The sequence below is a fragment of the Saccoglossus kowalevskii genome, chromosome 6 (genome assembly GCF_978046115.1).
Source record: "Saccoglossus kowalevskii chromosome 6, keSacKowa6.1, whole genome shotgun sequence".
Classification (NCBI taxonomy): domain Eukaryota; kingdom Metazoa; phylum Hemichordata; class Enteropneusta; family Harrimaniidae; genus Saccoglossus; species Saccoglossus kowalevskii.
This window is the reverse complement of record NC_140646.1, coordinates 23252779-23276090: the sequence shown is the minus strand read 5'-3', so window position 1 is coordinate 23276090 and position 23312 is coordinate 23252779. Positions and strand designations below refer to the sequence as shown.

Sequence of the window (23312 nt, the reverse complement as noted above, 5' to 3'; positions counted from 1 at the left end):
GTAATTCTCTGTTTGACAATCAAAGGTGGACTAATTATTATTAATATTCAATGTGAGGCATTTTCCGTTTAATTAGTCTGAGATGCACAACGGATTCCTAAGTTGTTTGCTGGATATGCATTAGGTCCCTTCCAATTGAATTTACAGGATGACTACAATCAAATGAACATCAAACATTCGTTTTAGTTTACCTGTGTTTAGCACGATCCTGATTTTGAAACGGCAACACATGACAGGATATATTGTAGTGATGACAGTTGATGAACAGTATAACTCACAAACACCATAATTTTCAGATTTGATTATTGGCCAAACTCCTCCCCCTGAGTATAAGCCCACCCATCTATTTTTAGACATTGAGGACATCTCTGAGTATAAGCCAAGGGTTTAAAGCGGGGGAGTCGTTAATGGCCATAGTGTGTCATTGTTTACAAACAAGCGTCTACCCATGAGCTTTTGCAGTTTTAGCTTGTGTTGTTATCGTCGCTTGTGACTCAATTCCCGTGCATGCGCAGGTGACGATCCTCTCGCTTTAAGTTTATAAGGACGCAAGTTTTTCTGACAATACTACTTTCAGTGCAACATGTTGATAATGTTCACTAAATGTTGATGTCATGTTCTATTGCAGAGTTTGGTACGTTATGTCAACACTGCCACCGTGAGGTCAAAGGTGCTCACTGCGTTGAATGTAAAAGATATAGTTTCCAATGTGCAATATGCCATGTAGCAGTTAAAGGTGAGATGTATGTTAATATAATCAGTTACTGCCATCCAAGGATTGTTCTTACAATTCTAAGCAAGACAATGAACTTGAAATGTGCGTGATAATTTGTACAAATGTTGTATGGTTTGATACACTGGAAAATTCGGCGGAAAAATACTGGTCATAGGTAATTAATTTTTCCACCTAAGTGAAGCTACCATATATGAAATATCATTCCATAAATGTACTGTAAAATCTGTATTAGAAACCACTTTTTTTATTAAAATTAGAGATTTAGAGAAACATATATAAGAAATATATATTCTAATATAGATTTTACAGTAATATTATGGAATGATATTTCATATATGGTAGCTTCACAATTCGTTGCAAACTTTTGGAGGGAAACAGAATTATACCAAAAAGGTAATCCTCACATATGTGAATTTTTGAATAATCAATGTATTTCTTAAGCATTGTGATATGGAGATATGGGATGTAGCTCTCGCATGAATTAGAGAAATCATGCAAATTACAAGATGGTGCACATGATATGTGAGATGATCACCAAATTCGAATAGAAATGTACATTTATAAAAAATACTAAATGAAAATGCAAGAATAGTGTTTGCCTCAGACTCATGTATTTGCAAAGTGTGCATAAATCGTGTTTTGTATTTTGGAATATGGCGATATACTTACTCACTTCTACCTGAACATTCAAAACTTTACAAAGCATTCTGTGATGTCAGTGGTTAAAATATTTTTTGATAAACACATGATAAAATCTCTACCACATTACACATACATGCAGGTTAGTGACACCAGATTTTAATTCATTTGCATATATATTTGCATAACATTCATTTGCATATATGTTGGGAGAATTGCAATTCTGTAATCAACTACAAATACTAGTAGACATACGCTGTTTTAAAATTCCTGTGAGAATAATTCTATCCCATAATCTAGTCTTTTGTTTTTTTGGACATTAAATTGCTAAAACTGTAATTTTTTTCAGGTTCTTCAAATTTCTGTCTGTCCTGTCGCCATGGTGGTCATTCCCACCATATGCTGGAGTGGTTTCAGACTCAAGATGTCTGCCCTACAGGCTGTGGCTGTTATTGCATGCAGGAAGATTTCCAGTTGTACGGCAGAGAGAGAACTGATAGCTTCAGTCGTTCTGGACACACAGGCAGAGAGCGAACAGACAGTTTTGGCCGATCTGGAATCACTAGCAGGGAAAGGGCTGACAGCTATGGAAAATCCGGATTCTCTAATTTTCTCTAGTTTCACAGTGATAAATTAGTACACAAATGCAGCTGCCGTTTTCACTACGCCAGTTACTATTGTATGTGCATTGCATTGTGGGAGAAACACTTCTATTTAATATAATGGAAAAGTACTACTGGTATCTTCAAAGATTTTCATTAAAATTATTTTTTTTCAGCAAGTGGTCAAATTTTTAGATTAAACAAAACATAATCACCATAGTAACAGATGCAGCAATCAAAATATCGGAAAATGTTACTACTTTTCTTTCTTAAGATAAACTTGCCTAGATCACCCTGAATGAGAAAACTAAAATTATTTATGTAAAATACACTTTTTTGAATACGTGTATTTATTTAATCATGAATGAAATGGTTATCAATTTTTGACTCCCGTGTGCGAAGCACAAAAAGGGAGTCTTTGCAGTTAGTTTGTCTGTATGTGTGTATGTGTGTGTGTATGTGTGTCCGTCTGTTCCACTGATATCTCAAGAACCATACATCAGTTTTTGATGAAACTTGGTGCATAGATGCTCTGGACCAATGCGCAGATTTGATTAGGTTTTGGTAAAAATCCATGCATATTAATTACCTAATTTGCATGATAATTAGCTGATTTTTGGCTGTTTCATGACTGTTCCACTGATATCTAAAGAACCACTCATTGGATTTTGATGAAACTTGGCACACAGATGCTCCAAACTAATGCGCAGATTTGATTAGTTTTGGGTAAAAATCTGTGCAATATTAATTACCTAATTTGCATAATGATTAATCAATTTTTGGCTTTTCCACTGATATCTCAAGTACTAATCATCACATTTCAATAAAACTTGGTACATAGATGTCATAGGACACTGCACAAATCTGAAAGTTTTTAGGGTAATATCAGTAGATATTAATTACCTAATTAGCATAATTAATTAATTTTCAGCTTTTGATATTTCAAGTAGTAATTGTCACATTTCAATGAAACTTGGTACATAGATGTCATAGGACACTGCACAGACCTGATAGTTTTTAGGGTAATATGAGTACATATTAATTACCTAATTTGCATAATTAATTAATTTTCAGCTTTTGATATTTCAAGTACTAATCATCACATTTCAATGACACTTGGTACATAGATGTCATAGGACACTGCACAGACCTGATAGTTTTTAGGGTAATATGAGTACATATTAATTACCTAATTAGCATAATTAATTATATTTCAGCTTTTGATATTTCAAGTAGTAATCATTAAATTTTAATGAAATTTGGTACATAGATGTCATAGGACACTGCACAGACCTGATAGTTTTTTGGGTAATATCAGTATATATTAATTATCTAATTAGCATAATTAATTAATTTTCAGCTTTTGATATTTCAAGTAGTAATCATCACATTTCAATGAAACTTGGTACATAGATGTCATAGGACACTGCACAGACCTGATAGTTTTTAAGGTAATATGAGTACATATTAATTACCTAATTTGCATAATTAATTAATTTTCAGCTTCTGATATTTCAAGTAGTAATCATCACATTTCAATGAAATTTGGTACATAGATGTCATAGGACACTGCACAGACCTGATAGTTTTTTGGGTAATATCAGTATATATTAATTATCTAATTAGCATAATTAATTAATTTTCAGCTTTTGATATTTCAAGTAGTAATCATCACATTTCAATGAAACTTGGTACATAGATGTCATAGGACACTGCACAGACCTGATAGTTTTTAAGGTAATATGAGTACATATTAATTACCTAATTTGCATAATTAATTAATTTTCAGCTTTTGATATTTCAAGTAGTAATCATCACATTTCAATGACACTTGGTACATAGATGTCATAGGACACTGCACAGACCTGATAGTTTTTAAGGTAATATGAGTACATATTAATTACCTAATTTGCATAATTAATTAATTTTCAGCTTCTGATATTTCAAGTAGTAATCATCACATTTCAATGAAATTTGGTACATAGACATCATAGGACACTGCACAGACCTGATAGTTTTAGGCTAATATCAGTATATATTAATTAGCTAATTTGCATAATTAATTAATTTTCAGCTTTTGATATTTCAAGTAGTAATCATCACATTTCAATGACACTTGGTACATAGATGTCATAGGACACTGCACAAACCTGATAGTTTTTAGGGTAATATGAGTACATATTAATTATCTAATTTGCATAATTAATTAATTTTCAGCTTTTGATATATCAAGTAGTAATCATCATATTTCAATGAGACTTGCTACATAGATCTTCTAGGATTATGCAGAGACCTAATTAGTTTTAATTGGATATTAATTACCTAATTTGCATAATGTTCCACTGATATATAAAGAACCACAAATTGGATTTTAATGAAACTTTTAAAGAGAACTATGCAGAAACCCAATTAGTTTTTGGTAAATATTTATGCTTATTAATCTCCTAATTAACATAATTAATTAACACTGATATCTCAATTACTGATCATCACATTTGAATAAATTTTGGTACATAAATGCTCTAGGACAATAGACAGGCCTGATTAATTTTGGGTTAAAATTTGTTCATATTAATTCTCTAATTAGCATAATAATTCATAATTTTTTTTTTCTGTTCTGTTCATATTAGTTACCTGATGTACATAATTAGTTTTCAGCTTTTCTATCAATATCTCATGTACAAGTAATTTTGAATTAATTTTTAATGTGTCTTCAATACTCTCAGCACACGGGAGTTCTTTCTAAGCTTTCTTTGATTGTCAATGTACTGTAGAGTAAAACGGTACACCCAAATCTTACCTGCAGTGATATTGTATGTTGAATTTTTTTGTAGCCAAAATCCATAACCACACTGCCAGGAATATTGGAGGCAGTACATTCATAATGATCAGCTTTATAATCATATTTAGGGTGATTTATTTGAAATATGGGGAGGGAGCTGCAAGAAATGGTTAACTGCATACTTATTTCACACTACTGTAGCAGGGATTTCCTGAGAGCATGTCTGAACATTAATGTTTTCTTAATTGTCCATTAAGAAAGCAATTTTCTCCTCCCATTTTGGCTGTGGAATTTGTTTTTTTACTTCATTTCGACCCACATAATTTTTTTCAAAAATCGTTCGCATCCCCCCGATAGATGGGTCACCTATATAGTGACATATTGTACAGGACAACACTATTCAAGGTTCATCTCAAAATAAGAGTACAGGCGACCTTGTTTACTCATTTTGTTCATTAGCAGCAGCTGATTCATATACAACACATTCTACTTCTGAAGTCTTAATTAATATCTGCATTTTAAGTTTCACCTACATTTACAACATTGTGGAACAGCGCCCTCTATGTTGGGTGTTGAACCTGTAACGTCCAGTACTAGTAAGTGAACAAAACTATGAAGTGATTGAATGAAACAATATACTGCTTGATTTTTATTTGAATATAATCAGAAGTCAAATGAATGGTGTTAACGGCACATTGCAGAAAAGTGTTATTACTGTAGCGGACTCTGACTGGCCTTTACGTTTAAAGTTGATCTGATTAGTATTTCCAGGAGGGGGCAATGTTCCATCCCCCAGAGTGTAATTTTTTTGATGTATAAATATATCAAAGTTGCTTTAATATATACAGATACTTTAGTAATGTGTACTGGTATTAATTTGACAAGTTGTTTGTGAGATTGAGGTATGCATGTAATGTTTTAAATATTTCACAATATATAAATATACTAGTATACCGGGGGTAATATGCATGTTTAGTGTATTCAATATCGCTGTCAATTTAATCATTCACCATGTTCAGCTGAAAACCACTTTTTTTAAGCCCCGTTTGGAAAAGTCCAAAAACTGGGATTATAGATTGACTATATTAAGCCAAATCTTAATTAAGCGTATCTTACCAAAGGTTCCCCCAAATCAGACTGTCAGTGAATGCATCCTGACCAGTTGGCCTTTTCATTAAATCTGCGGCACACTCGCTCATATTTGGGGGATCTACCTACTTGGTACCTTCAGTCAGCTACAGGTATTTGAACTCCGGGTTTCCAATCATTAGACACTACCAGCACATCACACTCCAAGGCGAGGTCATAACTCCATTATCCAAATACGAGTGAAATGTACATGTCCAGTCAAGAATGGATGCGGTAAACCTGGAGCAAGAATTATTTAATGTACAACAAATTTTATTCATGTAAAAGCATTACTATAATTTAGCAACATTAGTTTGCCAAATATTTTGATTTTTTCAATAGTACAATAGATGCTATTTTAAAAGAATTCTGGTATATTTGGTACCATAGACACTATTTTTGTATTTCTCTACTAACAATTGACACGTGTAAAAAAAAAAAAAAAAGTACTGGTATATTTGGACCTTTTTCACCACATAAACAAGTTGTAACTGATTTGACAAGCAGCGGATTAACTTTGTAAAGTTCTATCTAAAATGTGTCAACTCATTAAACTTGAGCTTTTTGGTTTAAGTTGTGTAATAATACCATTCCCCAAATGCTATTAGCAATGGGTATGTCAACTTCTGCATCAGTTTTTACTTACAAATACACACTACAACATATTGAGCTGAAATCACTGTGCATGTTCCATTCACAGGGGGGGGGGGGTGATAGCGTATTACACGTGATGGATTAATTGATCATTAAAAATCTATTCTATAAAATATAAATTTAAAAAGTTTTAAATATATTCTGTCATTTTAGGGATTACTACAAGCACAGCTCATAGATGAGGAAATTCTGAAACATGATAGTTTGTCAGTGTGGTTCGTAAAAATTCTCTCTCGCGGCCTTTCCCTGTATTCAATTCGGAGATCACGCTTAAAATCTGACGTCTAGGTTCCATGTGAGAAATACCAAGTTCTTTCAGGTCATCGTCCGTAAGCGTTAGGAACGCTTCCATGTCAACCTGTCAACCAAAAAATAATATATTAAATGATGAATCTGCAATCATTTGGATTAGATTCACCAATATAGTCACACTGCCACCTGGTGACCAAAAAGGGAAATGAAATTTTTTTTTCAATAATAATCACTTCCCCCTCGACTTACTTCCTGTTCTTCAAATATTGGGGTGTACTTTTCAAGAGATAATTTCTTCATAAGTAATGACAACTCGTCTGCAAATGAAAAAAAAACAATTGTGTCAAAGTTTGTGTAATGAGAACACACGGTAGTAACTGTGGGGATACCAATATCTAGGCATTGGATAATAATTAATCAGCTTACCTATCTTGCCAAATCGAGAATCACAAAAGTTAATTATCATCATAACTCCCCTAATCACTGATGTTGCTGTGTTTAGAAGAGCCATTTTCAAAAGATAAATGCTAATACCGGTATATACCACAGAAAGAAGTAAATATTATGCTGTCCTATTTGTGTGAAATTCACATCCTTTCTCATTGTTGTACTGAAATAAACACATACTGCTTTCTTACCGTCTTCACTGATTCCACTGCTTGAACTGGTGTTTTTCTGTTTATGCGAAGAACTTGAAAAGGTGGACGAACTTATAGTGGAACCCAGATAGCCTCTGGGATCAGGTGATGCAGAAGGGGTCAAGGTTGTGCTGCTCTGTGAGGTTCCACTAAAATGTTGATTCGGTCTTGACGGGGTCAAAGAACTTGAGGTGGTAGAGGAATTTGAGCTGTTCAATCCGCCGGGATGCCTGTCAGTGGAATACAAACAAAGTGAGTTGGGACAGCAAAGAATAGATCCGTAAAACTCTCATTGATACTTTACAACATGTTTAAACCAAACCCAGTTAAATGGACTTGCTCTTGCCGCAAGAGCGCCACACTCAACATTACCATTTAGCTTTCAGCTATAAATAAAAAGACTCATTTCTTTCATTTGATTTCTCGTCGAAAACATCTGTGATGTGCGATGGTCGACATATCTATGGATACTACCAAGCCATTTATGAATTATCTTGATTTGAAAGGATATCATAGTGTGTGACATTACTAAAAGAGCAATATATTATACAGTAGTGTTAAAGCGGTGGAGTCGTCGCCTGCGCATGCGTCAGATGGCCATAGCGTGTCATTGTTTACAAACAAACGTGTACCCATGAATCTTTGCATGTGTTGCTATCATCGCTTGGGACTCAATTCCCGCGCAGGTGACGACCCTCCCGCTTTAAGTATTGTTGCCACTTGTAATAATCAGGGTATACACATTCTACTTGACATACAACTTACACGTTTGCATTTACTCTGTTTGATGATTTATATTTGTGTTGAATACTCGATAAATGTATCTCTGATGGCCCTGATATGAAAGCCATTGTTGGGTAGGACACTGGTCTTGGTCGATTCACTGCAGAGAAAATATAGTGTTGTATATAAGTACATAAAGCAATGAATGTTATTGTCGCATTATGATGCAGGGTACATAGCACCAAAAGCCAAATGATTTCTAAGACTTTTCCAGACTTTTTTCCAAACTTTTCAAAGACATTTTGACCCTTAATTTGGGCACGGGATAGCAATCACTGCCGACACTTGTCGGAACTGGGGTAGAAAACACTTTATAAAAAAAAGACTCTATGCAGAGAAAACGAGCCTTTCTAAAATGAATTACCAGTAACTATGAAGAAAGTTAATATAAAGACAATTCAAAGACTTTCCAGAACCCAAAAAATCAAAAGACTTTCAAAGGATTTTCCCAATGCTACGGACCCTGAGATAGACTAACCTTTCAAAAAAAGTACACATTTTGTGTCTGTTCCACCATATAGATGACATATATCAATAGAGAATTTAACTTTTGTGTCTTAATATTCAATTGGCTACTGGTTTTATTCCAAATTTTAGGAGAAATGTATAAAAAATTACGTGGGTTATTGTGTGAAAAGTGACGATAGTTGACTTCCAATGGAGATCAAAAGGTTAAATGTCATCAGTAAGTATCTGAGGGCAAAGTTCATACCTGAAGGATCATATGTGTGTCTTCTGTACATTGGATGTGACCGATGCGATGCTGTGAATACACGACCCACACCTTCGGCACCAGCTGAAGAGTTAGGACTTGACGATTCATACCCGTAGTTTGCTGAATCACTTGGACTGCGAGGACTGGAGAATTTAGCAGACTGCATGATCCGCCGATTAACCCCACCCTGTTTTACAAAATACAAAATATATACAGTTATTGGCGTTGCCACAGGCCAATATTATAATTGATTCTTGATAGTATTTTTTGAAAAATGATCTAGTATTCAATACCAGTTCATTATAACTCTAAGTTTGCCAGCTGACGTTTTTTATAGACACTAATATTACTTTTACCTTTGTCTCTGGTGATGATGTCTTAGAAGACAATGACTGCATCTTTGGTCTATCTGAACTACTGAGATCAAATGATGGTGGAGGAAGGAATGGCGGTATTACAGGCATCAATTTCTCATTGGGAAGCTTAGACGTTGGTGATGCCAGTGACTGAAATGTACAAAGCATGAACAGTTTGAAATTGTCACAAAAAACATATTTGAATCTACTAGATAATGTGACAGTGACAACTGGGTAGCAATACGAATATACCGAAGATCTGGTAAATAAGTAAATAAATATATATAATAATATATAGATGTTTTTGGTTTTGTACATATGCTCATTTGTAATCATTTTTTTGAACTCTGTTAGATTGATTTTGTTCAAACAATATGTATACGACAATACATATGCATGTCAATTTTTTGTTATGTTTCATTGACTTTTGACCAGTTGCTATGCCAATAAGCAGGGCTGATTTCCTTCCCACTTGATTTTAACTTAACTCATTGTGATTTATCGATGTATGGCTTTTTTTTTTTTTGCTTTGAAATGACAGACTGGCAGCCATTTTTGGTGCTCATTTGTCCAACCCATTTCTCAGATGTACTATCAAGATTTTGTTTAATTTGGTAAATAGGCAAGACATAATGGTTTTGTATTACGCTAATATTCGCTAATTTGTGACTGAAATCACACAATTTCATCATGAAATACATATAGCCTGGTATAAACATTACATAATTGGCTACTGATGGCAAATCAGTTTGTTTTGTGACTTGATTCAAAATGGCAGACTGGTGGCCTTTTGATTTTTTTAATGACAAGTGTCCATACCCATTTCACTGACACTCTAACAATAAATACTGCAAGGCAAGATATAATGATTTGCATAATTTTTTCATGATTTTGATGATGACAATTTTGTTTTAATATTTTTTTTTTTTTAAATTGTGCATGGCAGTTTGTTTTGTTTCTATGAAATTTCCTTAACATCCTTTTTTTTATGTTAATTATATTAATTATTATTAATCAATTTCATCACTAAGTATGCAATACCCTTCCTGACTTCAAAGATAAAACCCACTCAGAGAAAACCAGAGATATTTTTAGCATAGCTGTTTAATGTAATCATGTAATGTTGCACACCATTTTTTTGGAAATGGTTAATTTAGAAAAATAATTACCAATTATAAAGAAGAATTACTCAGCCGTCCTAAAATATGATATACGATTATGTTTATTAGACTAGGTACTCTAGGTTGATAAAATACTAACAGTACCTTACTGCATTGACAACACCATTGTTAAAAGCATAAATAAACGCATGAGTGTTTGAACAGTCATGATATTATTATTAAAGTACTATTGAAAACAACTACTTAACAATGTCTGTTGACTTGACTCACCAAGGTATAGAGTGCTTTACTGGTCTGACTGTTATCTAAACCACTGTCAATACCTAGAAATAAAGTACACATAATAACAAGACATTAATCAATGTCGTAATAATTCTAGCCACTGATTGGCTAATTGCCACACAGTAGTGCGTTATAACTATTAGCTGGTGTACTATGCCAACTGTGGTATGGCAATGTGAAACATGGGGGACAGGAAATGAAAGCTTCTTGAATGTCATTATTTAATATACATGTACCATTCAGAATCTGTGAAAGAACTGCGTTGTGTTTACATCAGACTATTTTAGCGAGTGTCCTTGCTTTAATATTCACAAAGCATATTTTTTACATTGTTGAATGTGCTGATAGTCACGCTCATTTCTGTTTATGCAACCAGACATTTCCAAGTTCCCACTGCATTATGTGATGCTATTGGTTAAAACTACGTTAAATTATAATTCGCAAATCACATTCGCTTCTCATGAAATCTTCATTGCATACCACCATATGTGGTTATGGAAGTCGTATATCCATATTTATAAATCCTTAATATGACTCATTTGACATTTTCACTAATCAATGAGCGTCATACCCTATGTACATGATCTGGCTGTTTGGCCATAAAAAAAAGGTGGTCTGGGATTTACTGTAAAATACTTTATTTTCGCTTGGAATTAATTTTCGCTACCGTAATTTCACTGAAGGCATGATTCAGAAATCCAGCGAATATATTTTTTTTTGTATATTTTATATTCAACTCGTCCAAAATCAGTCAAAATAAAATCCATACAAAACACCCAAAAAAAGTCGCTTCAGCGAAAATTAATTCCAGCTAAAATAAAGTATTTCACAGTATCATTCTCAAAACACTCGACATAAGGCCTTAGAACACAGCTTTTGATTCAGCTGTTTTAATTTTTGTCAGCAATATTTTTTTTTTTTTTTAATACAAGTATAATGTTTATTGTTTTTCATAGTAACTTGAGAGCTACAGACATCAGTATCACATTGTAGATGAGGAAAATAACCATGATTATGTTGGTGTACTTTGAGATACCTACTTGCTGATTTTTTAGGACTGCTCAGTTTTCTATCTAACTCATCTAGATTCATAGTAGAACTGGATTTCCGTTTGTGGTCATTTTTCTCTCGCTCAGCTTTCAAGGTGGCGTCAGTTGTGGTGTTTTCATCATGGAATGGTTGTAGACGATTGGACGAAAATCTGGCACGGAATGTACTTGTGAGCTTTAAATTACGAAAACGATTAGACATTCTTGACCACCATGCCTGGGGAATAAAATTATTAATTTTTAATAGCGTCAGAGTACCGGTAATCAGAGCACTTTATTTCTGATATAAGTCCATGTGATGATTACAACATGTCTAAAACACTGTTCGCTTTATAAGAAATTGTGCGATGACTGCGAAGAATACTTTAAACTGTATTTCGTACCCTGTATCGAGTGTGACTGAAAGTCAACATACCTTAAGTCCACTCTTAGGTGGATCATCATCATTATTCATATTTTCACTACTTTTTGACCTTGACGCCCATGGCATGGAAGCCGATTTACCACGCTGTGGTTTGTTCACTTTCATACCGACCGATGCTAGCTGCCTCACCAGCTCTGTGTCCGTATCATCTAGAGTAAGCATAAACAAATAATGTACATTTCATTATTTTAGAAATTCATGGAGCAAATACCAACAGTCTGTTAATGAAAAATGATGTTTAAAATTACGACTTAGGGTAAATCAACAATCATTCTAATGCTAAGATACACATGTAGTTCGCATAATTTTTAATTATAATTACACAAATGTACAACCTATACCTAGATTGGTAACCTGGATACAAAAAAAAAATGACAAGAAAACACAAGACAGAAGCTAAAGAGTAATTCAAAAACCAAACAAGCTGAAAAAAATAGGACGGAGGGAGAGGGAGAAATCAACTTGATGGCAATGTACAGCTCAATATCTCAGTAGAAAATGAGTGGATGACCCGGAACATGTGCAGGCAAACATGTGCCTGTGTATATACAGTCAAAATTGTGACAAAAAAATGCACTAAGAGCGCACATGCATGGATATGATTGAAAAATTAATCATTTTTACATGCTTTATAGTTTACATGATTTTAATGTCACAGAAATGCTTTACCAATGCTTGATATATAACGTAACATGACCACCAGAAATCTTAATTATCTACCCATACAACTGTTATTTCAAAAGCAATAAGATTTGAGCATTAACAAAATGATATACAGTAGTGTTTTTTCCCGTAAAATATAGTCTGAGCACTCTATGTAACTTTGGTTGTATTTCTAATGGAACATATGCAGTCTACTTGGCGAGTCAAATCACTGGTGTCTTACTTTCATTTTTTTTATCTTTATTGTATGTTTATATCTTGGAAGCAAGTACAATCTGCTATCTCACAATTGTAGCTGTACATCAACATCTATAATTTCTATATCTGGCAACAACCAATCAGCCAACGAAAATAATCCACAGTAGCTAAGCTTCCATAGCCACTACCGTAATTCTGGTAGTAACTCAGCGTGTTTTTGTTTTTTTTCGATGTTCATATTTTTTGAAAATCAGTTTCATGAATTCCTCCTATAAATATTTTTATAACTGAATTTGAGAACGAAATTGAAAAGAATACTACCCCCCCCCCCAAAAAAAAAACCAATAACTTGATATGTATTATATGATTCCTCTGAGACATTTTATTTAAATTTACAGAATTGTGATGAAAAAAAAAAAAAAGATTGGAAAACAGTTGGGAATCAAAAATATAGCATGTGGTGCACAGAAATACATCAACAATTGTTGATGCAGACGACGATTTGAAAAGACAAACCTATTATTGACATACTGCCAAGTGGCAGTCTTTTGTGAACAGTAGGCTAAAAATACTGATCATCTATTGTGTGCCTCAGCAAGCCAATATAATGGTCTACTGGCTAAATAAAATGACCACAGCATTGATGAAAGAAAATGCACAACTAAATAGTACACAAAGTTCAATCAGAACAATGCCAAGGTCAATGATCACCTAAATGCAGGAAACAGGGCGACACTGAAGACGGTTGTCCAGTCGGTAAATATTGATTTAGCATACAACTAAAACAAGACATGAGGTCACCACCTATGTAGCGCAGGGCAAAGATACAGATTTCACACAGATAATGATCAAAAACGACATACATTGTTGCTTGTTATTTTAATTTTGAATTGACTACTAGCGGGATCACAATAACAAACCTTGTTTTTTTCATCGAAACAAACAAAATGATTGACAGAAACAATTTTGATAATGAGTTTCTATAATCATCTATTGATGATAAAAGTGCACATGGTATGTACCAAATAAACGACTATCGGTAATTAGCTCATTTATATTTGAATATCATTCAACATTATCATTGGACATTAACTCCTGCGGTGAATATATTTTATTGCTGACACTTACGATCGTATCACATGCTTGTCAAAGATACATAAAAGAAATGAAATAAAACTGTGTCATCGTGCCAACTGTCCTATACCCTAATATGTCCGTCATGCACACAGGCTACTTGAGGACACTTTTATCCCAATACTCATCTCTGCATTATAAAAATCAGACTACATTGGAATCAACACACTACATAGAACATATCTGGAAATATCCTGTCAAACAGGCTGTCATCCATAGCAATGATGTCATCCTCATCTATTGTCATACCAATGACATCATCCTCATCTCTCCTCATACTGATGACATCATCCTGATCTCCACTCATACTGACATCATTCTCATCTCTCCACATACCAATGACATCATCTTCATCTCTCCTCATACTAATGACATCATCCTCATCTCCACTTATACTGATGACATCATCCTCATCTCTCCACATACCAATGACATCATCTTCATCTCTCCTTATACTAACATCATCCTCATCTCCACCCATACTGATGACATCATCCTCATCTCTCTGCACACCAATGACATCATCCTCATCTCTCCTCATACACATGACATCATTCTCATCTCCACTCATACTGATGACATCATCCTCATACCAATGACATCATTCTCATCTCCACTCATACTGATGACATCATCCTCATCCCCACTCATACTGATGAAATCATCCATATCTCTCCTCATACCAATGACATCATTCTCATCTCTCGTCATACAAATGACATCATCCTCACCTCCAATGATACTGATGACATCATCCTCATCTCTCCTCATACCAATGACATCATCCTCATCTCTCCTCATACCAATGACATCATCCTCATCTCTCCTCATACCAATGACATCATCCTCACCTCTACTCATACTGATGAAACCATCCATATCTCTCCTCATACCAATGACATCATCCTCATCTCTCGTCATACAAATGACATCATCCTCACCTCCAATAATACTGATGACATCATCCTCATCTCTCCTCATACCAATGACATCATCCTCATCTCCACTCATACTGATGACATCATCCTCATCTCCACTCATACAAACAGGCTGTCATCCATAGCAATGATGTCATCCTCATCTCTTGTCATACCAATGACATCATCCTCATCTCTCCTCATACTGATGACATCATCCTCATCTCCACTCATACTGACATCATTCTCATCTCTCCACATACCAATGACATCATCTTCATCTCTCCTCATACCAATGACATCATTCTCATCTCCACTCATACTGATGACATCATCTTCATCTCTCCTTATACCCATGACATCATCCTCATCTCTCCTCATACCAATGATATCATCCTCATCTCCACTCATACTGATGACATCATCCTCATCTCCACTCATACCAATGACATCATCCTCATCTCTCCTCATACCAATGACATCATCCTCATCTCTCCTCATACCAATGACATCCTCACCTACACTCATACTGATGACATCATCCTCATCTCTACTCATACCAATGGCATCATCATCTCTCCTCATACCATTGACATGATCCTCATCTCCACTCATACTGACAACATCATCCCCATCTCTCCTCGCATCAATGACATCATCCTCATCTCTCCTCATACCAATGACATCATTCTCATCTCCACCCATACTGATGACATCATCCTCATCTCTTCTCATACCAATGACATCATTCTCACCTCCACTCATACTGATGACATCATCCTCATCTCCACTCATGACATCATCCTCATCTCTCCTTCATACCAATGACATCATTCTCATCTCCACCCATACTGATGACATCATCCTCATCTTCACTCATGACATCATCCTCATCTCTCCTCATACCAATGATATCATCCTCATGGATGACCAGCGTGGGCAGATCCCTGCATCATCTGATATCTCCACTCATACTAATGACACCATCTGCTATCTCCACTCATAGTGATGACATCATCTGATATCTCCACTCATACTAATGACATCATATGCTATCTCCACTCATACTGATGACACCATTTGATATCTCCACTCATACTAATGACATCATCTGATATCTCCACTCATACTAATGACACCATCTGCTATCTCCACTCATAGTGATGACACCATCTGCTATCTCCACTCATACTAATGACATCATAAGCTATCTCCACTCATACTGATGACACCATATGTACTTACCAATAAGTACTGCTAGATCAAAGGCTGTGCAGCCATCCTTAGCTTGGATATTCACATCAGCCCCTTGGGTAATTAAGTATTTGGCAACTTCTTTTTTCCTGAAAAAACAACAACAAGAAAGCCATCAATCTAAGCAGATCCCCCAGCATGCATTGTTTCATGAGAAGTAAGAAGAGGTCACTGTTTTGATTGGAGAACTGTGGTGTAACAGCTACGATGACTGGATAGTAGGGGTGTTGGGTTAGTTAGTTGGAGAGTACATAAATGTATATAAATACAAGTATATGTATCCTTTCAGGAAATACGACATGTGTCCACATTTCAATGGCATGGTGTGTATTTCATATAAACACAGTTCCAAAGCCTGGTAAATGTTTACTGAAATGCATCATAATAAGCAGTAAATTTATTTGATCTGTTTGTGACCACACAAGAATAAGCAGTGTTCAAAAATGAATAATTTATTGATGCTCTACTATTTAAGATTGTGAAAGTGAACTTTTATGAGGGTTCAAGAGGTTACATAAAAATGCAAATATATTTAATTGACAGTTAGAAGAAAAGAATTAACCAATAGGAAGCATTGGTCACCTACCCATAGTAAGTAGCCTGCATGAGTGCTGTCCAACCAGACGCAGTGTCCTGTCGATTTACATCAGCGCCGTAATTTACAAGTAATTCAACAATCTCCAACTGTCCGCGCATTGCTGCAAACATGAGGGGAGTACCCCCGTCTTCACCGATTGTATCCGCAGCCTTCACATCATCGTGAAGTATTACACGTATTCTCTTGATATTGCCTTCAATAAATAAATAAAAATTATAATAATTATTATTTTATACATTTTACCGAATATATAGTGTTTGTCATTGTAAAGGATTACTATAGATGCTATGATGCAAACTTGTAAAGTTTCACTAACTATATCAGCTGCATTTGCATTTTAAGTCTTAGTTATAACTATATCATTGTGATTACTTCAAGCTGGTTTAGTCCCCAAAGACATGCATGTTAACTGACAGTTACTAACTTGTTGCATAAATACATGCAGTGACTATAGCTGTTCTAATTCTCATGCATACATCTTTCAAGGAATGAAGATACATGTAAGTGCTGCTTAGCCAATCAAATTGTCTTATTTAGATTTGAAAAAGAATTTTAAATGGAGAGAGTTATATTTATAAATACTAGTAAACATAAATACATGCTTGTATTTGATTCGATGATTATATAAAAAAAAATGACGAGTAGTTTTAGTTGTTGTATAAACTTGGACGAGAGGACCATACACAGGTAAATGCAATACTTGTGCTACAAGAGACATGTGTAACAATTCATAATAATGAAAAGTCATATTCTACTTATTGCCCACTGTCTGTGTAACCAATAATAAAGTAAGAATTGGACTGGAATTAAATGTATTCTATTTCCTGGCATTATGTGGGCATGACTGCTCTGACATAATTCTACCATCCAGTTTTGGTCTTGCGTTCATAGACCACTTCGTCTTCATTTTGAAAACTGTAGAATACTTTATTTTCGCTTGGAATTTATTTTCGCTATTTTCGCTGAAAGAATGATTCTGTGAAAATAAAATCCAGCGAATATACTTTTTTTTCTATATTTCACATTAAACTCATCAAAAATCAGTGAAAATAAATTCCATACAAAACGCCAAAAAAGCCTTTTCAGCGAAAATTAATTCCAGCAAAAATAAAGTATTCCACAGTAACCAAGTTCAATTGCGAGTGGCAAATTTAGACTAACAGAAACTCCTTGGGATGCAAATCAATAAAAGCTTTGTAAAGATTGCAAAAAAAAATTACATAACAAGCTAACATTGTGCCAACATTAAACAGAACTAAGGGCTTTAAATTTACCCGGGGTCACAGGAGTCGTCGCCTTACATTCCCCACCTGCCTTACTGACTTTAATAGTACAGACTCGCGTGCATTGAGATTAAGCGAATAAATCTGGTATGAAGTTCCTAACTAGGAAACCTGTCGCATATGCTGTTGCTATGTATACAAACAACATCTGGGTATTAAACACTATTTCTCATGTTAAAAAACGCCCTGATAAAATAGTCAAGGTTTGTATCTAAATGTTCGTATTTGAGCGCCCAAATGCGAGGAAATAGACACGCTGTTATCAGTCTAGCTAAGCGTTTGTTCAAAGATAAGACAGAGGTGTGACATATATACATATATACTGTACTGTGAGGTCCAGTGCGAACCGGAAAATCGAAAAATAATCAATGTGTTTTCATTTAAAACTTGTACAAAAGGCTTGAAAATCTACTGAGAATCATATCATAGCAAATTAAACATTCTACACATCGAATATATAATAAACCGATGATTGACAGAGATTATTATTCAAAACAATGGCAATGATTAAGAACCTTAAAATGAGATTTTGATAAAAAAAAGTTATAGGGGTTCTTTTTCGTATGTGCGTGATATCAGACACCAGCATTTTTATAAAATTTTATTAATTTTTTTTTATGATTTATATTTTTGGGTAATCAGAAACAGAAACATGTGGGAAATCTACCCATATACCTCTATATAATTCATCACCAACATAACTACAACATCAAATTTTAGGATTACCATAGCAACAATAGCAGTCCATGTTTTAAATATATATTACAAACCATACACATACAACCTCCCCCACCCCCATTCCTATTTAGTAACTAAATGAAACATCACAAATGGCATGCAATACCCAACCCCCCCTCCCCCTTCCAAGTAGATGATAATGTTTAACAGTCACGAGGAAAGAAAATCGTGATACAATTTAAAGTATTATAAATGAACAAAGACATTATTATAAAGGATACTTGTTTATGTTTGTCTATTAATTAAAATAATTTTTGTGTATCCTAGAGTAACAACTATTCATCAGACGTAAAGGCAGTCAGCGTGCCATCAACAACAATAACACTTCACATAAGAGACGGCGTCTGTCGTCAAGCGATACAAATGTTTTTACGATTGATTTATTATACGTATCACACATGTATATTGCATTTCTTTGATAAACTCTAGCGTTTTTTTTTGTTTTTTTCCCCGCAGTGTACAAATAACACTATTGATTTTTCCAAATAAAGAATCAGATACTCGTGTGCTCTGTTTGTGAAGAAAAAATTGTAATATTCAGTCAGCTCTACAACTGATCGGTTGATATCTCAAAGAACTACCACGTCGATTTTCATATCAAAAAGTTGCTGATAGTTCAATAAGATCTACATTACGATAATGTAAAAATTTCAACCAACAGCGCTTTTTTTTTCTGCCTGGAATAGCTAATGAATATTTATTTAAGGGGTTCGTTCATCATCATGCCCAATACATTATTAAGTAATAGACATAAAATACTAATGAATATGTTAATATTGTTGTAATTTGAGTTAACAGTTCTCGATGCCATTAATTGATTTAGTGATATGAAGTCTATCAATGTAATATACCACTCCTAATATCAAACAGTATTTCAAAAAAAAGTACGAGAAAATAGACATTGTTGACATACGTTGATATTCTAATGTGCTTCTAACCTTTTCATCACCAGTTCTCTCTTTTCATCACAAATTCACAAAATAGACCCGTTTATAGTCTGCACTTTCTTTCAGAAGATTGGGACAAAAATAGCCAAATTTTATGACTAAAAACTGAAAATTTACTCAAATTGTGTCTCTTAGCGCAAAAATTAGGGTTCATTTCCAGAAATATTGAAGAATATAAGAAAAAAGAATAAAACAATTTGGGTGGAAAAGTTAAAAAGTTAAAACTAGCCAGAAAGAATCAATAGACAATTTGATGGGACAAATGATTTCAAATTCTTTGCAAAAACAAAACAAAAGGTCAATGCTATAATGGCCCACAAGGTAAATAATTGTTCAGATGTCTATATTTTTAGCGAGAAAAAATGTAAAATGCACAATAAAGAAAATCACAGTACATTTGATTCATTTAACAGCTAATTATGCTAATTAAAAACCCCACATGTGATCAGCGAATAGTGATTCATAGAGCCCTGCAAACGCTTGCAATATTCTATTATTCTTTAATAATTGTAGTTTTAATACTTTACTAACTAAATGAAACATCACAAATTGTTTTATTGGTATTAGCAGCTTTCTCCAATTTTAAAAATTACATTTATGATTTGCACTATAACTGATTTTAATTACTTTAATGCTAATTTGCATTATTTAAAATTACCACATTGAATGATGGGTAAAAAGTCAAGAGTAAAGATCTATGGTCAATGGTCATTATGTATACAATCTAGTTCAGGGTTTTAGGAATATTGATGGAAAGCAAAAAAGGTCTGATTTTGTTAAAAAGTAACAGTCATGTCCAAGGTTGAACAATAGAGGGCAGCAGATTTATTACCTGTCTTGGCAGCATCCAGAATATTTGGTTCAATATCCTCTGGTTCTGTAAAAAAAAAAACAAAAAAAAAAAAAACATTTCAGTCATTTAATAATACATGCACACACAAAAAGAACCCCCCAAGTGTAATAACAAGTTACTGGATTATCCCATCGCACAATTGGCTTTTATTAACCCATAAACTTGGGTCACAACAATAGTTGAGTGAGACACCTGTGAGAATTGTCAGTTCACAAAAGTTCAAGGCAATTGTTGACTCAGATTGACTACTAGTACTTTGTGAACACGGAAAACTTCAGTAATAACATGTATTTAGAGAGAAACAAGGGAAGCAAAAAAGGAGGTATTATGGCTTAGCAATGTCTACTGATCAATATTGGTACAATACATATTGCTACTGTCATTAAACTTGGCCTTGTCACATTTCATAGCAACCATTGTCTTTGTTGCAGTATAACTGTTAATTGCATGGCAACCATACACACAAAGACAAGTCTATTTTGTTTATCCAGGGACTGGGGATTTATTTGAGTTAAGATGGGTACTGCATGTTTAATACATGTTTTGAGTGGGTGGCTACTTTGTTGTTCTTTTCCAGATACAAACATCCATGCCTAAATGTACAGAAAGCAGTGTACAATTCATAACAAACTTAGTTTGACCATGGAATAATGTGTAGTTTTATGGTTTGGCACTGTATTGAAAGTTGGAAAAATTTATCAATAAAATAATATAAAATAATTATAAATATTTTTTCAGTTTTAGTCTGTACAAGGTAAATACTAAATTAATCACTTTAATTTTGCAAGGACAAAATTTTCTGGCGTTTGACACCACATTTAAACTAAACATACAGAATTAATGTGATTTGTTTAGAGGCTTGTATTGTTTAATGTACCAGTATATACAAGAACAATGGCAAAGAAGAGATCAATAAAAACACTATATAAAACAATGGGGATTAAATTAAACACTGCCACAGTGATGATGGATAGGGCCTTTAAAATAATTCCTACCCTTAAATAGCAGCATACTGCAAACAAGATGCTTATTATGTGCATATACTAGTACATCCTGTGGCAACTTGTGAGGACTTGTGACAAGATTTGAGATTGATACGAATGAATAGCGTGAAAGTTTGAAACTAATAGAAGATGCTGGTATCCCCAGATAATTTACACACAGATTTTGAAATACCTTTTAATTTATTTTTACTGAAGTAGTTAACAGTAAAATTAAAATCCCTGTGAAAATATATTTTTTTTCTCGTGACAAATCAGTGAAAATTTACTGTATGTTCATGTGCCCACCAAATTTAATAAAATAGAATGATTATTCCACCATATATATCACCACAAAAATCCAACATGATTTACTATTGATGTCACTATTATAAAATCTCCTGGATAATGACAAAATTAATCTATGATTAATTACTGCAGTACTATTATGAAAAAAATAAACAGCGATTCTATACATCATCATACGCTTTCATCAACTGTCTGCATGCATATGTACAAAGTGCATCCATATTGAAGGTGTATGGGGGCGTCACTATAGAGACAATAAACATGTTTCCATAGCAACAAGTCATGCTCATTTCAGAAACTCTTTGATGCTTACCAAGTTTTGGTTTATTTGTGGTCTTTCTGTCCAGGTATCCACGCACCTCTCTGGATCGTTTTCCAGACTGAATAGCGATTGACAGTGCAGTCCTTCCTAATAAATTCGTTACATTTGGATCACAACCACGATCGACAAGAATTTGAGCAGTTGTCATGTGCCCGTTCAAAGCCGTGACCATTAGAGGATTCCACCCGGTGTTTTCATCCTGGTGGTTCACTCTAGCCCCCCTATCAAGTAGTAACCTGACCACAGTATCGTGACCATATTGCGCGGCCACTATCAACGGTGTCACCGTCTGCGAGTCGTCAGACAAATCGAAGACCGGTACTTCGAGTAACATTCTGACGACTTGCGTATGTCCCCCTCGAGCAGCCACCGTCAAAGCCGACACCCCCAGTTTGTTTTTAACGTTCACGTCCACTTTATTTTGAAGTAGTAAGGCCACTACTTTATGATATCCACCCCTCGCAGCCTGCATCAGTGCAGTCCATCCATACGAGTTTGTCAAGTCGATTTTAGCTCCCCGCATTATGAGGTATCGTACCAAGCTTTCGTGACCGTTTGCGGCGGAGACATGTAGCAACGACGATCCTTCGCCATCACATGCATCGACTGCGGCTAAATCCTGTTCAACAAGGGTTTGCACAGTATTAGTGTCTCCATGTTCACAGGCAGAGAGTAATCTGGTAACAGTCTCGTCATGGTCGTCAACATCGACCATCGTGCACCTGCTGTACCCGGTCGAGTAAATACTGAAAGATCCCCGACGATTCCCCAAATCCAACACTTACGCCATCATCTACATGTTACTTGTCTATTCTTAGTACGTTATGAATTGGTATGACAGTCGTAACTTCGGTACAAATAGTCATTTTCTTCGGCACAACTTCTTGTTCACATATTGCTACTGCGATGTTTCTTCGCATCCGCCATTATGAATTCCATGCTGTTGACGTCATAC

General features: G+C 34.6%; 2 protein-coding genes across 2 annotated transcripts in view; one reads left to right on the top strand and one right to left on the bottom strand.

Moving 5' to 3' along the window:
* Positions 1 to 2308, top strand: part of LOC102801396 (GATOR2 complex protein WDR59-like) — a 68104-nt gene extending 65796 nt beyond the window's left edge. Inside the window, exons 23-24 of the mRNA XM_085500219.1 lie at positions 629 to 736; positions 1725 to 2308. Coding sequence (XP_085356345.1) covers positions 629 to 736; positions 1725 to 1993 — 377 coding nt within the window. The 3' untranslated portion in view covers positions 1994 to 2308. The remainder of the gene's footprint in view (positions 1 to 628; positions 737 to 1724) is intronic.
* A 3831-nt stretch (positions 2309 to 6139) lies between these two features.
* LOC100378344 (ankyrin repeat and SAM domain-containing protein 6-like) lies at positions 6140 to 23285 on the bottom strand. The gene is made up of 13 exons (XM_006825016.3): positions 22349 to 23285; positions 20726 to 20770; positions 16914 to 17118; positions 16319 to 16416; positions 12153 to 12310; positions 11729 to 11954; positions 10677 to 10729; positions 9286 to 9435; positions 8927 to 9116; positions 8197 to 8314; positions 7432 to 7661; positions 7043 to 7110; positions 6140 to 6899 (listed from the first exon to the last, which is right to left on the bottom strand). The coding sequence occupies exons 1-13, from the start codon at positions 23070 to 23072 to the stop codon at positions 6714 to 6716; spliced, it is 2451 nt and encodes an 816-aa protein (XP_006825079.1). The 5' UTR covers positions 23073 to 23285; the 3' UTR covers positions 6140 to 6713.
* Positions 23286 to 23312: the final 27 nt, after the last annotated feature.